At 53.2% G+C, this 15345-nt stretch overlaps 5 protein-coding genes across 5 annotated transcripts; 1 reads left to right on the plus strand and 4 right to left on the minus strand.

Annotated features, from left to right (window-relative positions):
* Nucleotides 1-87: 87 nt before the first annotated feature.
* COCMIDRAFT_106376 (uncharacterized protein) lies at nucleotides 88-2562 on the minus strand (the record flags this gene model as incomplete). Its single annotated transcript, XM_007693942.1, has 1 exon — nucleotides 88-2562. The coding sequence occupies one exon, from the start codon at nucleotides 2560-2562 to the stop codon at nucleotides 88-90; it is 2475 nt and encodes an 824-aa protein (XP_007692132.1).
* Nucleotides 2563-5424: 2862 nt separating this feature from the next.
* Nucleotides 5425-6662, minus strand: COCMIDRAFT_8927 (polysaccharide lyase family 1 protein; the record flags this gene model as incomplete). Its single annotated transcript, XM_007693935.1, has 3 exons — nucleotides 5425-6011; nucleotides 6069-6515; nucleotides 6566-6662. The coding sequence occupies 3 exons, from the start codon at nucleotides 6660-6662 to the stop codon at nucleotides 5425-5427; spliced, it is 1131 nt and encodes a 376-aa protein (XP_007692125.1).
* A 1028-nt stretch (nucleotides 6663-7690) lies between these two features.
* Nucleotides 7691-9555, plus strand: COCMIDRAFT_40466 (uncharacterized protein; the record flags this gene model as incomplete). The annotated part of the gene is made up of 2 exons (XM_007693937.1): nucleotides 7691-7789; nucleotides 7840-9555. 2 exons carry the CDS (start codon nucleotides 7691-7693, stop codon nucleotides 9553-9555), a joined length of 1815 nt encoding a protein of 604 aa, XP_007692127.1.
* Nucleotides 9556-9941: 386 nt separating this feature from the next.
* COCMIDRAFT_106392 (uncharacterized protein) lies at nucleotides 9942-11167 on the minus strand (the record flags this gene model as incomplete). Its single annotated transcript, XM_007693943.1, has 3 exons — nucleotides 9942-10117; nucleotides 10209-10422; nucleotides 10550-11167. 3 exons carry the CDS (start codon nucleotides 11165-11167, stop codon nucleotides 9942-9944), a joined length of 1008 nt encoding a protein of 335 aa, XP_007692133.1.
* Nucleotides 11168-11825: 658 nt separating this feature from the next.
* On the minus strand, nucleotides 11826-14062 carry COCMIDRAFT_106375 (uncharacterized protein; the record flags this gene model as incomplete). Its single annotated transcript, XM_007693944.1, has 5 exons — nucleotides 11826-11882; nucleotides 11933-12626; nucleotides 12733-13243; nucleotides 13309-13387; nucleotides 13436-14062. The coding sequence occupies 5 exons, from the start codon at nucleotides 14060-14062 to the stop codon at nucleotides 11826-11828; spliced, it is 1968 nt and encodes a 655-aa protein (XP_007692134.1).
* Between the last annotated feature and the right edge of the window lie 1283 nt (nucleotides 14063-15345).

A 15345-nucleotide genomic window follows, 5' to 3' on the forward strand; every position in this document is an offset into this window, starting at 1 on the left:
AAACGTGGGCTTGTTATGGCGTACCAATACAGCCAGCCCGTTGCGCCTATACACCGAATTTTTGCCATGACCAAAATTGTCTGCTCATCAATGCTCTTCAGCTGGAGTCTCTTCTACCCGCTCTTGTATCAAGTCGACCTGCTTGACTGGATGCAGTAATACTGCTGGAAGACACATGCGGCCTTCATGAGCCAGCTCGTATTCCTCACCACCATCATTATCAACCTTGTATCCCATCCAGCGCTTCCACAGGTTGGGTGCAAAGCCAGCGTGATAGTACCATGTAGTGCCGAGGAAGTTGTGTTGCCTTTCGTCAGAAAAGACCGAAAGACGGGCACCTCCTGATGCACCGTTGCGACCATTGTTGAAAATAGCAGCAAGATACTGCGTGGGCCATTTACGATCAATGAAAACAGGGTGAGGTGCGTACACAGCTTTCAGGCCGTGGTGCAGGGCGCAAGACGCAGGCCACATCTCGCTGAACATGGTATGGCGGAAGAGCGACTGCTCGCGGTGCATGGTTTCCAGGAGTCTTCTTGACAACCGTCCAGAGGTATTGATGGCTGTCCGGCGTGGTGGGCGGCCATTCTTGAGATCATAACCAGTAGTGTCATCGGCTAGGATCCAGTTGGTCTGGTCAGGGTCGAACAGGGGGTTGAATACGATAAGATCTGCAGGCTCGCCTACGCCCCACTCGTACTTGTCTTCGGCCATGGTAGTGTTCGGCTTCACGGCGGGATCAATCTCGATTCCTGGATAGTCGTCTGGAACCTCAGGACCCCAGACTGCTTTTTCAGGCTTGAGTGTTTCTCGGCCAGGGACATGAGGGTTCGGTGGGAGGTGCTTAGACCATCTGTTTGCCTGGCTATTGGTGCCATGTTCAGTCTGCACGCGTACTGTGTGCTTGAAGTCCTCCCAGGATTCATGCACTGAGGGTACATAGAAACGCCCGTTACGTTCCCATAATCCTTTGCGGGGCTGGGCGGCTGTCCACTTGGAGACTTGTTCAAAGAGATGATAGTAGTGTCCAGTGTATCGCACGTCCATCTCCCAGTGCCAGAAGTAGTCATATTCAGGGTGCTGGTGAGCAAAGTACGTTACTGGCATAAAGGTAGATCGATAGGCGCCATGGACGGGCAGGCCGCGGTAGTTGGTCTCCTCAAGACCTCCATAGATCAGACCCATTTGACGTTCTGACCAGAGAGTGCCCATGCCGGCAAATTCAGCAGGCAAAGAGTTCTTGAGAACTTCTTCATAGACCTTTTCGTCGGCCCAAATCTGCTTGTTGTCATCCTTGACGTGGATCAAGAAGTGAACCTCGTATTCGCCTCCCGAGGAAAGACTTAGCTCGGAGATGAGAGCGCGAAGGTACATTAGATCCTCATCGTCGTATTGGTAGTCCCACCATGTTCGGAGGAGGACTGCAGTACGTGGAAGAAGGGCTTTGTGTGCCTTCTTTGGCTTCTCGTGGGTTGTAGTGTCAACGGGTGTTTCCTCTTCGATATCGGTGTCACGCTTCCGCATACTCTGGAAACCATGAGGACGAGGGGTGGGTTGCTTCTCAAAGCGGCCCTTGTTCTTTTCCAAGCACCGATTGACAGCGTCAGCCCAGTTGACCTCGCGAAAGTCGACCTCGGAATCAGTCTTCCAAACATCTTCAATCCCTTCCCGGTCACCCTCCATGCCAGCGCCAGTACCGCCCCGACGTTTGCTGTAACCCAGACCATACGGACCCAGTCGGCCAAACCGCTCAAAACAGACATCGTTTCTCAGGCCCAGGAGTTCATAGCTTCCAATAACGTTATCCGGCATGCCTTGGGCAACACCCTTGTATGCTCGCAGCCCCGGTACCTTGATAGTGTCGTTCGCATCAACATAACATGTCTCGACTGGTCCATACTTGTCTACATAGTTTGTGCCGGTGTATTCTGGGAAAGGGTCAAAGGGTATAGAGTCGGCAATGTGGGCGCCTTCTGATCTCCGCTCTTTTGCTCCATCCTTGGGCTCCGCAGGCGGCAGCTCAGGGTCAATATCCTGCTTGGTGGGGTATTCGGGGACATTCTTTTCCCGACTGACTAGCGACCGGATTCCGCCGTGGTATCTCTTCAGGAACGGGAAGCTCTCCCATACATTTGGCGGTGGGGGAGGCTTATGCAGACCGAGCTCGGCGTTTCTTATCGATTGCCAACTACTGCTAAACAGAAACCACATGAACAAAAGCAGTGTAGATGCTATGGCCAGCCCAAAGTATCGTGTGCAGGCACGGGGGTTTCTGTAGCTGTATGCGCTTACGGTAGGTCTCGATGGTGCTCTTCGGTGGGATTTGGGGGGTCGTCGTAGTGGCCGCGACTCGATGTTATTTGGGTTTTGGTCGTATGCGCCTGAAGAGTGCCGTGAAGAAGACGGACTCTCCGAGTCGGAAGACATGTAGGCTTCGTAGTCGTCGCTGTCGTGACCCTTTTCATTGTGTCCGCCGTCTTCAACATCACGCTCGGCGGAGGGTGCCTGATTGTACGATTGGGCTTTCCTCTTGCCCACCGATAGGGGCCGGAAGCCGAGCATTTTTTGTAAACTCGGACGGGAGTGCGACTATAGCATGTGCGGTGTGCAGGCTATTTGCGGATGCGATTGCGTTGCGGGTTGAGTAAGAAAATGTTGCTGAGGTACGTAGGGCGCTTGCAGTTTCGTCACTTCTACAGCAGCCAGTAGCGTCGTGGAAAAAACGTCTCAAGCCGTGAAAAAGAAATCGTAATGTTCGTAGCAATGCGTTGAATTGGAACGCAAAATGTCGGTACACGGTGACGAAGCCCCAGGCCAGGGCACGTACACGTCGGCAAGCGGCAATCTTTCCGCCACACTAAACAACGGGGCGTTGGCGCAACAACCGCATCCATGCCTCAAGACCTATCCGCCACCCTTGCATACAATCAACACCACTTAACCAATGCATCTCAACAAAGTATCGGTACCTATTCAGCGAAAGTAAACTCTTCTATCATCATGTTTCCCTAATACCAAGAGTTGCTAGTGCGTGACTTTGCCAACAGGGCAGGCCAATCAACTGTGCAGCCCTGGTATCTGATTGTGTAAACCTACGTTGCAATGAAGACATGAATCTTATGAAACTGGTCTTCTACATAGAGGGTGACGGCTGTCTTTTTGGTCAAATGACCTAGATCCAAACCTTCCATCATGACTTCGAGTATTGGGATTGCTTTTAAAGGGGCAGACTACGCCTTGCATTTCCGGAGTCATCCATCATCACAAATATTGACCGAAACCATATCGTCTCAATCCCTGCAAGGCTTAGTCTGAGCCATCATGAGATTGGGTTTGAAACGCTGACAATTTGTTGGATGTGGGGCCTTCCGCCGAACGATTCCCCGTGCATTCTGTACTCTATGGTCGCCTCAAGGCAGCAAGTTGTCTTTCTCCTCAATGCGTATACTTGGGATTTTCTGTTGCAAGGTGCAAAATGAGTGAGCCTGTATATTGATATCATCTTCCTCGGATTGCATTTTTAGTATAAGTGGCGCGTTCTTTAGAGTGTCAGTTGCTCACAACGAAAACTGTATCCAAACAGGAAATAGAACTTCCTTTGATATACATCTTATCAGCTCTTTCTCATTGAGGGATTTGATTGTCCTTATCGAGCTAATTCCATGATTCAAATATTCTAGATTTGCATCGCGAAATCTAGAACGCACTCTATCATTTCATCTGCAGCTTTTCATCCATCAACGGGCTCTTCTTTACCGATAGAGGAGGGGGCTCTGGTCATACGATCAATGCTTCTGCAGGATCTATTATTGGATAATTTCCCAGCACTCTCCTGATACTGAACGCACTTCAACGGAATCGAGCAGATACCACACAAATATTGCAGCAGTGGAGCAAAAGCCACCAGGACAGACGCACCGGATCCGAACCTGCAAATAGCTTTCTTCTCAAAGATTAAGTATAATTGCCACCGGGCGTTATCTGTTCACTCGACACGGCAAGTAAGCAGGAGATGCACAGGTTCAAGATATGGAAACGGGAAGTGCCTTGATCCACAGGCGATATCCAGTCTGTCTGCTTATCAATCTCTTCATATCTCTCATCTGTAGAATACATACGACCAACCTCGAGGAAGGTAGGGAGGTGGTGTAGTTATATCCAAGAGACGAAAATGAGGTCAGTTACTCGGGTTCTGTAGCATGAGTTTAGTAGATCAAACTGCACCAACTGTGCAGCCCGTTCCTCGCATCACCACCCTAATTGCACGACCAGCGATATCATAACCTTTTCATTGCCAGCCCTAACGCTGAAGGAATCAACAGAATTCCTATTATCTAGTCATCAAACGCCAGCATACCCCCGTCCGCACCTGCAGATCCCAATCCAACCCTCTCCCCACCAAACCCTCCCTCTTAATATACCCACGGAAAAACCTGGTTCCTCCAATACACCTCCGTTCCCCGGCTTACTACGAGAGATGCTAACATCACATCGCAAATAACCACTAAACGGACCGCACCCGTCCGCCCGGTGGGCTAAAAGGCGTGGCTCTTGCGCAATAACACCTATTCTACTTGCGAAACCAAAGCCAAGGGGGGGTCAAGAAAACCCTAGTAAGCTGGGCAGGGAACCATAAGATGTGCGATAGTAAGCTCGGAGCGAGCTATACGTGCGATATATTAAAGCTACCAGGAACTACCTTCCATGCCAATTTGAAAGGTTCGAAAGCGTGGTTAGAGTGAAGGGCAAGGGCAAGGGGGATAAGGGACAAGGGCAAAGGAAAAAAGAAGTCTAAGTATAGCCGGTCGTTCGTATTCATGGTGGCAAGGGATAAGTGAGCAAAGTGTTTCGGAGAAAAAAAAAACTAACGTACAGGGCTGAAGTAGTGTATTGGCTACTGAGATTACGAGATTCCAAATAGGTAAGCGAAGATAAGTCAAGGCCCCAACATAGGATAAGCCTAGGGCTTAGGATACGAGATAGAAACTAAAGGATACAATAGAAAGAAAGTAGGTTATGCAAATAGTGCAATTATGCAATTTGTGATTTATCTATTTTCGTCGTAGACGGAGCGCCCATCGGATTGCGCATGTTTGCCGGTGTACCCCGTAAACCCCCCCCTTACCCCTGTACTAGATTGCCGCACAGACGGTCTTTGCTTGCTAGGTAACTCGTGTGCATTTGTTTCAAGTAGACGATCGAGAACAACAAGAGCTACGGAATCACCTGTGAAATACACAAGAAGACCTGGGAGATGGCATGATCAACAATAGAATGTATTTACCAATCGCCTGAAGCGATAGTTTTTAAAAAAATATATTTACAGAAGAATAAATCTATGGCAGTTACTTCTCAGCCATGTTCACCACGTCCCCACCCCATCCACGGGCTACTACTTAGTTCCAAGGGGGGAAAGGAAACAATTTAGATCCTTCCGTAACCAGCAGTGTTAACAACGTTCTTAGCGTTGGCACCGGATACGGCAGCAGCAATGTTCTTTCCAGAGAAGCTGCCAATGACGCTGGTATCAGAACCAGCGATGGCAGCAGCAGAACCGTAGACGTTGGCCTCGCAGTTGCGGCCAAGACCGCTCTTGCAAGCAGCACCACCTGAAGCAAAGACCTTGCCGGGAAGGCCAGTCTGGCACGCAGCCTTAACGTCCTGGAAGGCGTTGCCCTCAGCGACGATCTTGGCACCGGCGTCTGCCTCAAAAGCGTGGCCGGAGTTGGCGTAGAAGTAGTTGCCGACGGCGTGGAGGAGCGTGTTACCGGCGACCTTTGGCGAGCGGCCAGAGGTGTGGTGGATGTAGTTGCCCTTGAGGGTGACCATGTCGTTGCTGCCGGTGAGGTAGATTCCCCAGTAGTGGTGGCCGTCGCAGGTAGCAGACCAGGCAGTAGCGCCGTTGATCTCGTTGTTGGAGATGGTGACACGGCCGGAAGCCTTCTCGCCGAGGACAATGTGCTGACGGGCAATCAGGTCAGTGGTGACGTGGTCGATCCAGATCATGTCGCCTGTAATCATTCTTTGTTAGATACTGAGTACGAATTTGAATACAGATCGCAACTTACCGCCGTCGACGGTGATGGCATCACCACCCCAGACGTACTGAGGGTTGATCTCAGTGAAACGGACGTTCTGGATGATAATGTTCTTGACGCCGTTGGCCATGCGGATACCCTTTCCTTTGATGACACCCTTGTTGCCCTGGCCAACAAGAGACTTGTTGGAGCCAACAGTGATACCAATGACACCAGCCTTGTCATAGGTGATGCTGGCGACCTTGGGCGCGGTCTTCTGGTAGTTGTCGCACCATCCGTCCTTGTTGATGGCAATTTGGCAGGCGGAGCCAGTTCCCCAGGGGCGGCAACCAGCAGAGGTGGCCTTGCCCTCGCTGCCAGTGAAGTCAAAGGTCTTGGTGAGGACAATGGTGCGGGCCTGTCCATCACCGAGGTAGCTAACGAGCTCAGCGTTGGTCTTGGGGTAGACAGGGGCGGCGCTGCCACCACCAGTTACACCTGTTCACGTATAAGTCTACATTCTGGAAACAATGCAAAAGTTGACAAACCCTTGGCGAAACCCTCAGCAGCACCCTTGACGCCATCGGCAGCGTTGACAGCGGTAGCGAGAGCAGCCGCAACAGCGGCAAAGAGAGAGTACTTCATAGCTGAATTCTTGTTGATGCAAAAACTAGAGAGAGTGGACAGCAAACACAGTTTGCTTAGAAAAGAAAAGAATGTGCGATTGAAAGTAGAGAGTGAAAGACAATGCTGTTGTGATGATTCTCCATGGCAGCAGACCAAGTCCCGTCTTTATAATAGACAGGACTCGGAGGAGGCTGTTTCGAAGCAAGCCCCACAGGCTAATCTGAGAAACATTCCCTGGGAGTGAATACTGGGTCCGTTCTCTACCGGGTAGGGGTGTGCATCAAATCCATGAGTTGCGTCTTGCGCTTCGGAGGAATATTCTACCAGTATTCTGGAGTAAAGGATACACGATTTGATTAGGAGGATCCATGGAGGCAAGCGCGCTGTGAACAGTGCAAGATGGACAAGCTACGGACATCGGGATTGCCGCGAAACGGATGCAGGCAGGCGTTGGGTATGTTTGTGCAGCCGTGGCTTGGCACGGGACAGGATTGAGAGGCGAGCGGATGTTGGTGTTTCATATCAGCATGAGGCGGCTGGTGGTGACCCCACAGAGCCATTCCTGGTCGAGTTTAGATAGGAACAGGTATATTAGCCCTATCAGGGTTGAGATGACGAGGCTGATCAGTTCAAGACGTAGGATTCCTGGGAGTGGAATGATCAAACATGATGCCATATGCGACGTGAAACAGCATTGATCAGTGGAAGATCACGTGTTGAGACGCATGCACCAAGTAGATTTGACGATGCGTAGAAGCCGAGGCTTTTCTCGGATTGAACTTGATGAAGATAGTGCTGGCGTGTGTAGTCTGTCCACTTGATAGTGCTCTGGTCACTAGTGTTTCCTGGCAGGAGAAGGTCAGTCGCGTATAGATTCATGGGAAAGCAAAAAGGTCCGACTCTCATACTTATTAAAGTCGAATTGCGTGCACAATGCCCTTCTTGGCGATGCGGCAGTGGTAGATGCCAAGGGGGAGGGAGAAGGAGGGTTGTTCCAATAGAGGGTGGCCTGGATCCGAAAGGCGGGACTAGCGCTACGCCTTGAAATGAGCCCTGACCACGTGTCGGCAAAGGCCCTGTCGGCTGCCAAACAACACAACCGACCGGGTCCGACCAACCCTGAACCCAGCACCATCTCCACGCCGGCCCTTACCCACCAACCTAGGAGAACGTCATTGTAGCTGTAACTGTCCAGCAAGCGTGCAGCTCACACGCATCCTGGATGGCCCACCGAACATATGCCAGCAGCCAGCATCATGGTAGAACGCAGGCCAAGCAGTACAACGCACCACACCGCTACCCCGGCCAATCATCTCGACCCCTCCAACGCCCTGCTGCACCTTGGTCGTCAGACTACATCTCCGAGCCAGTGTACTCGGACTCGGACGACTACATCAACTCGCAGGATCCAGAACCGGCCCCAAGCCCTGCACGGTATCATGAAAGGCCCTCTCCGATGACTTCGCCGTACAGCCCCCGGGAAAGAGGGTCTAATAGCAAGCCATCATATTACACAACTCCCCCGCGTCGCCGGCAACAATGGCCCGCGCAGTACCAGACCCCTTCCCCTAGTTCCGATTATATTGCACAGTCAGCCCGGACAGAAGATGATTATATTGCCACGCCGGCGAGTCGTATGCCCGGCGCCTTTGTAGACGACGATGACGACGACAAAACCCCAGAGTACACCAGTGGATACACCCAATATCGACCCAACGATAGCTCACCGCTCCAACGCTCTGCCCCTAAATCCTATGCCCCAGAGAGTCCCCCAGTTCGACGCCGTGCTGCTCCCAAAGACTACGACAATGATCCACCGCGGCAGCATCGTCGTCATCGCGACTCCGACCTGACCAGCAGCAACTGGGACCGCAAGCACGACACAGCGCGGACCCGGAGCCGCAGCCGTAGCCGCAGCCGCCCCAAGCACCTCCAACCGCATGAACTCGACAATTTCCACGAAGCAAGGCAATTTCTCGAGCGCTTCCGCGCCCTCGACATCAAGCGCCCTCACCCCACCAGCCCCTATTCAAGCGACGAGGACCGCGACGATGCCCGCAGCCTGCGCTCCCGCCGCAGCAGTGTATCTAGGGAACGCCCTGCAACATACATTTCCTCGCGCCGAAACAGTAGCAATGCAAAGAGCAAGCGCCTCGAGGCCGCCAGTGACGCATCCGTAGCTTGGTACCGCAGCTCCCACCGCTACAAAGACGACGAATATGCTTCCTCTCCTGAGCCCGGAACCGGGTTCAGCCAGCCACCCCGCCAAAGCCGACTTGACCGTTATGAAAGACGCCCAAGCTACAAGCTACTTACTCGAGACACTGCCGCACAATACTCTGATGCCGATTCGCTAGGTCGCGACCCATCAACCACGCGCTCCTACCTTTCCCGTCCCCCCTCCACAACCCCATCTTACATCTCTCGATCTCGCTCTCGCTCTCGTGCCCCATCCACCGCCCCCTCATACGTCTCCCCTTCCCCTTCCCCTGCTAGAACTCGAGCGAGATCCCCACCTTCCTTCAGCCGCACAGTAACCACCACCCACCGCCGTTCCTCCTCCAGCTCCGACAACGGGATCGGCGAGGGAAGCGATTACCTTCCTAGCGACGACGACGTGGAAGAAGATGCTGCAAGACGCCATTTTTCAGACGACGACAAGTACCAACCGAGAGCGGTGTATAGTGACGATAATGGCGTGGGCGAGGGAAGCGATTACGTCTCTAGTGATGAAGATGAAGTCGTGCATCGACAGGGGAGGTATGCGCGGGGGAAAATGTATAGTGCACGTGAGCGTGTGAGAGAGGAAGATGAGGAAGAAGAGCATAGTTATAGTAAGGGGTGGGGTGTCGGGAATAGGGGCGAGCCCACGGGAGGCAGGCGACGTTGGGAAGGTGGAGTGGGGATATAAATGATGATGATGATGATCTTCTTTTTGAGCTTTTTTTTTCTTTCTGTTCTGCATAAGGGATTTTTTTTGGATTTAGCGATGAAGATAACGAGTAATGAACCTTTTCTTAATCGGATGCCTCCTGAGCAAGAAACTCGATATTGATGATGTTTTTTTTCATTTTTTTTTCATACACACACTCTTTCTCTTTCTCTCCCTCTCTCTCTTGCTTAATCTCACGGTATTCATGTCCATTTCCCCCCCCCTTCTATGGCTTCTTTTTTTCTTTCTTTCTTTCCCCAACCTTCATACACGTACAATGCTGCCTCGCAGATGGAAAGTTCTAAACGTTTGAATGGTATAATATGATACAATGCTTTCCTTTTCATCCCATGTATTCGTTCATCTTAAGCGGTAGTAGTAGTAGTAGCAGTCGCCTCGGCACCAGCAGCAGCAACATCAGCCGCCGCGGCGAGAACCTCCTGAGGCTGAAGTTCAGCAGTAGTCATTGGACCTTCCGGCCAGGGTTTACCCAGGGCATCTTGAACGCGGATGATTTGGTTTTTGGGACCAGGTACGCAACCTACCATTGTTGTTAGTGACTCGAATCAATCAAACGCAGCGATGTCCTTCCCCACCATCTCCAAAAAAAAGGGGGGGGGAAGAAAACATACCAGTAACAACCACAATTCCATTCGCCTCATCTACCCTCAATACCCTCAGATTCTTCACCGTAACACTCTCATTCCCCATATTCCCCGGCATACGCTTACCAGGCAAAACACGAGAACCGGAGCCTTGAGATCCACCTGCAGATCCCATACCGCGATGCATGAGCGATTGACCGTGCGAGGCGGGTTGACCGCCAAAACCATGTCGTTTCATACCCTAAGTCCTCCTCATTAGCCAATTTCCCTTCTTCTACTTCTTCTACTTCTTCTTCTTTCTCTCAAGCCACACAAAATAATGCTCTGACGAACAATATACGAAGAAGAAGAAGAGAAAAAAAACTTACACCAGCAAACCCCATCCCCCTCCCTACTCCCTTAACATCCACCCACTGTCCCTCGCGAAACCACCCCGCACCCACACTCTCGCCCACCCCAACTTGCAACCCTTCCTCCCCTTTGACTTTAAACTCGGCAACCCACCTCTTTGGCGCGACCCCCGCCCCCGCAAAATGCCCCAGCATAGGCCTGCTTACATTGCGCGCTTCCTTTTGGCCCGCACCAATCTGCACAGCCCAGTACCCATGCGTGTCCCGCCGCTTGTGCGCAACGACTTGGTTGCGGTCGAATTGCAGGACTGTGGCTGCGGTGCGGGCGCCCGTGGTGGTGTCGTAGAGCGATGTCATGCCCTTTTTTATAGCGAGTAAGCCTGTTCGTAACGGGGTGCTGTGGGCTTTGCGCTCGAGGGCTGCGGACGAGGTGCTGGTTAAGGCGGGCTTGGCGGGATGGTGGGCGAAGCGGTCGGGTTTGGGGGAAAAGGTGGATTTGATGGTGCGGATCGAGGTGTATGCGAGGGATGTCTGGGTCGTGGTTTGCTGTTGCTGGAGGAGATGTCGCGCTGTTGTGCAGGGAATGAGGAATTGGGGGGGTGGGAGACCCCGATTTAGAGGTATCCTTGGTGGCATTGTTGTGGTTGTTGTTTTGGCAGGAATGCCTCGAGCTGGGGGTGGTGGTGGTGGTGCACTGCGATTGATGATGTTCGCCGCGGGCATTTTGCAAACCCGCGCGCGGGCCTCTCTCTCTGAGAAATCGGGCGCACGGATCACGTTACGCACGTGAAGCAAGCGTTCAGCCTCCCGACAATACGCTAAACCAGTGCGTTCAGTCATTCCAGCCTAGTGGCTGCTTACGAGTCATGCATGGTCATACGCACACGTCTGTTTTGAGAGAGAGAGAGAGAGAGAGAGCAATTGAGGAGACGAGTATATTTTTGGTGCGTTTTTGAGCAATGCCCTGTCCAGCAGGCTTGGTACCAAGATACAATACGAGACGTCACAAGTCAGATACCGCCCGTTGCCCTACGTACACTATGTACCATCGACTCGCCTCACATCCCAAAACCCACAAAGAAAAACACAAGAACGCGTAGCAATGGGTATCCTCCGGTTTGTGAAACGCCGATAACTCCAGGCACCCCCACGTGGTGGTGCGTAATGTGACATTAAAGTCATTCGTGAAATGCGCTGAAGGCGCTCAGCGTCTTTACAGTACGACGTCAGTTGCTTGACAAGCAGCCGAGACAAGTAACCGAGTATCTCGGATTCATTCTTTGATGAATCAAAGTCAATTAGGAAGTATATTAGCAGGGTTGCCCTGGGCCACGCAGTTAGGGGGCAGCGTCTGTCAGAAGTCAGTGTTTGTACTGCAAATCATCGTGGGCTGAGACATACGTGAGAGACTACCGAGCCTGGGCGCACAATGGTGTTTTCGCCAATCTTGACCCCTGCCTCGATTACGCAGTTGTCACCAATGTAAACATTTTCGCCAATGTGCACCTCCTGTGCAATCTCTGTTCCGTTGCTGCCCTTGAGCGACTTGTTGTCGGTCGGCGTCTTCAGTGTCTGTATTGTGACCCTGGCGCCTATCTTGGTATTTCTCCCAATGCATATCCTCGCAGAGTCGTGGAGGTGACAATCGGAACCAATAACAACATTCTCGGCAATGTTCAGGTGATACCCGTAATCGCAGGTAAACGGCGCAGCAACAAAGACGTTGCTGCCCAAGTGGCTAATGACATCGTTGGCGTCTTTCCTGGGTGGAATCCATCTGGCTGCCAGAATACTCTTGAAGAGACCCTCCCTTGTCTGCTTTGAGAATTGGTTTGAGGCATAGGCTGTGTTATTGAAGTTTTGCTGAGCCCCCATGCACTGGTGGCGTTCGTCCATTAGGATCCTATCAAAAGGGAGAAAGGGTTCGCCTGCAAGCATCTTGTCTTTTTCGGATTTGTACAGCATCGAGGAAGCCGGTGGAAAGCGAACTGGTGACTGTGCAGGAGGTATACTAGTGGACAATGGCGGAGGGGGACGAGAATGCTGGTGGGCCACATGATGTTGCTGCGGTGGTTGTACCACAGCCTTGGAAGCTCTGTATGTTTGTCAGCAAACATTCAGATATTTCTGGAATATGGTAGAAAAGCACAATCAAGCTGTGCAAGCATTCCAACAAACAACCTAGAGTGATGACCACTTACAGGACGGGTGCAGGTGCAGGCGCAGGTGCGGGTACAGGACTGCCGGTAGGGATATGGCTCATAGTGTGAGGAGTGTGGTGGTAGACACGAGAGTTGTGTTGATGAAGTGGCTGTTGTAGTGGGGGTGGTGGTTGGTTTTCGTGACTTAGGTGTCTCTCGTGTTGACTTGGTGGAGGTTGTCCATACTGCACAGGAGCTGATGGAGGGCCCTCTGGTTGGTAAGGTGCTCGAACTGGCGGTGGTGGCGGTGGTGTCGGCTCGGGCCAGTTGTTCCATGGTTTGCGGTCCTGGCCGTTTGCTGAGCGAATTTCTGGTGGTGGATAAGCGGCTTCAGTAGAGTGAGGCGCGCAATGTGGGATGTGAGGTCGACTGCAGCCTGGACAGGTTGGTATGGCAGAAAGCCTCTCCTTTGCTTGCAGAGCAGGCGGGGCTTTTGCAGGGCCATTCTTTGTCCATGGCACCTTGTTGGCATAGCCTTCACAGACAAAGCCACCTCGAGTGCAGTTGTTGCCTGTTGAGTAAGGTCAGATTGATGTCAGGGGTGGATTGGTAAAAAAAACAATGGTTATGACTAACACTCTGGTTTTGCTTCATCACACTTCTTCTTTCGCCTCCTGCAAGTGCCACAGCCAGTTTTGGTGCGATTGGCAAATTGCTACAGACAGTCAGCTGGTGCCTAAGGAATGGGGGCTGAATTGCTTACCCTTTTTCGCTTCTTCAGCTCAACTTGAACACCAGCGCGGGTGACTTCAGTGGCGCTCGTGTCATCGAGCTCAGCTTCGCCTGCGCTGCCCATGCGAGCATGCGAGTCTGACGAGATGCTGGGGCGGACGGGCTCAGCAGGACGTGGATCCCGGTGGTCAAAGTGCTGGTGGCCGGTGTGAGGCAGCTCGCGGGGCTCCGTCTGCCAGCGTCGCTCGGCATCGGGACGGCCCAGTGGCGGAAGACTCTGCTGCGGGGGTGCATCCATGGTGGTGAGCGTCTCGCGGCTCATGGGATGGAAAGGATGTGGCAGTTGGCGTGAACTGGCGACCAAATCGCCCGGACTCGGACGAGCGATATTGTCTTCTTCCGAGGCAGACCGCCTGCGCTTGTTGACGCTTTCGGGGGATCTGTCTCTGCTGCTGACGGTAGAGGGGCTGGTGTCACTTCTGGGAGAGTGGTAGCTGGTTTCTTGGCCCCGCGAGGCCGGACTCCAGGTGGAAGATTTGGCAACAATTGGTGGTTTTTGTTCGTCGGTGGGGCTCACAGACGAGGGACCATTGACCGATGTAAAGGCAGGCCCATGGGGAGCGGTGTTAAAGGCAGGCATATGTAGCACGGTCGACATGTCCGGGGGCGCAATATCAAATTTGGCCGAAGGAACTTGATCAAGTTTCGAGACGGTGGAAAAAGACTACTGTGATGGGGACGTAGAGAGGCGAGCCACCATGGCACGGCCGCTGTGCTGGCGGGCAGTGTGTATCGTGGTGCACAATGCCGGCACTTGGTTGATGGGCAATGGGACGGAGAGATGTTTCTTTGGTGGTGTTGATCAGTTGGCGGGATAGGTAGGTAGTCGAGAGACAGAGACAGAGACAGACAGAGAGAGAGAGAGAGAGAGAGAGTTGAGAAGGCGATGGCGGCGGATGGATGGATGGGGGTGGTGGCGGGACGTGCCCGTGATAGTGGCAGGTGTGATGGCGGGGAGGGAGGGGGGGTTGTCAAGTAGTGGCAGTTGAGCGGGAGCAGTAATGATGATGGTCCAGAGGGCGGGAGGGATGTAGCAGGTTTGGATGGAGGAGCGGCTCCTTGGATGGAGCTAGCTAGCAGAGCCACGGGAGCTGGTGCGCCTTTTCCATGGCGGGAACGAGAGTGAGTATAAGGCGCTGGCGCTGGGCGGAAGTGGGAGGGCTGCTGCCAGCGGATGAGCAACAGGCCTAGCAGCAAGCAGGCAGGCAGGCTTGCAGGCTTGCAACAGAGGGCGGCTGTTCGCTCCTTGTGCTGGTGGCCCGGCCAGGATGGAAGGCACCACCCCCGGTCGGGTCTTTGTCATTGGCCCGACATGCAGATGCCCCTGCTCCCCGCGTTTATCTGCCCACCCGGGCGGCGAGGAAGAGAGCAGTGAGAAGCGCACAGAGGGTCCCGAGACGCGGTTTTCGCGATATCTGGGGAATATAGACCCTGCATTGTGGTCTCTCCCACGTTTTTTTGGCGGAAAAGTCGCGTCTACAGCCCTACAGCCGTTTCGTGGGTGTAGAGGAGGGTAGAGCTGGTGGAGAGGCCGCAAGGGTGGCACAGATGGATCATCGACCAAAGCGGCTAGGCGCCGGGCAGGACCCACTGCACCGCCCAGTCTGGCTGTGATTGGTGTGGATGGGTGGGGCGGGCTCAAACGCGCGACAATACCGCATAGCCGCGGCCAACGCCCGCAAGACGGGCCATATGTAAGTAGCCATGTACGTCCTTTGTGTGTATGCATGGGCTGGATGTGTGCATGTCATGTCAGTACACGACATTGGCCCTCGGGCGTGTTGGCTGCGGGCTGCGGGCTGCGGGCTGCGGGCTGCGGGCTGTTGGCCATGGGCTGTTGGCTGAGAGGGGCCTGCTCCGGGCTGCTACTCGGGCTGCTAC

Source organism: Bipolaris oryzae, assembly GCF_000523455.1.
Source record: "Bipolaris oryzae ATCC 44560 unplaced genomic scaffold scaffold_189, whole genome shotgun sequence".
NCBI lineage: Eukaryota > Fungi > Ascomycota > Dothideomycetes > Pleosporales > Pleosporaceae > Bipolaris > Bipolaris oryzae.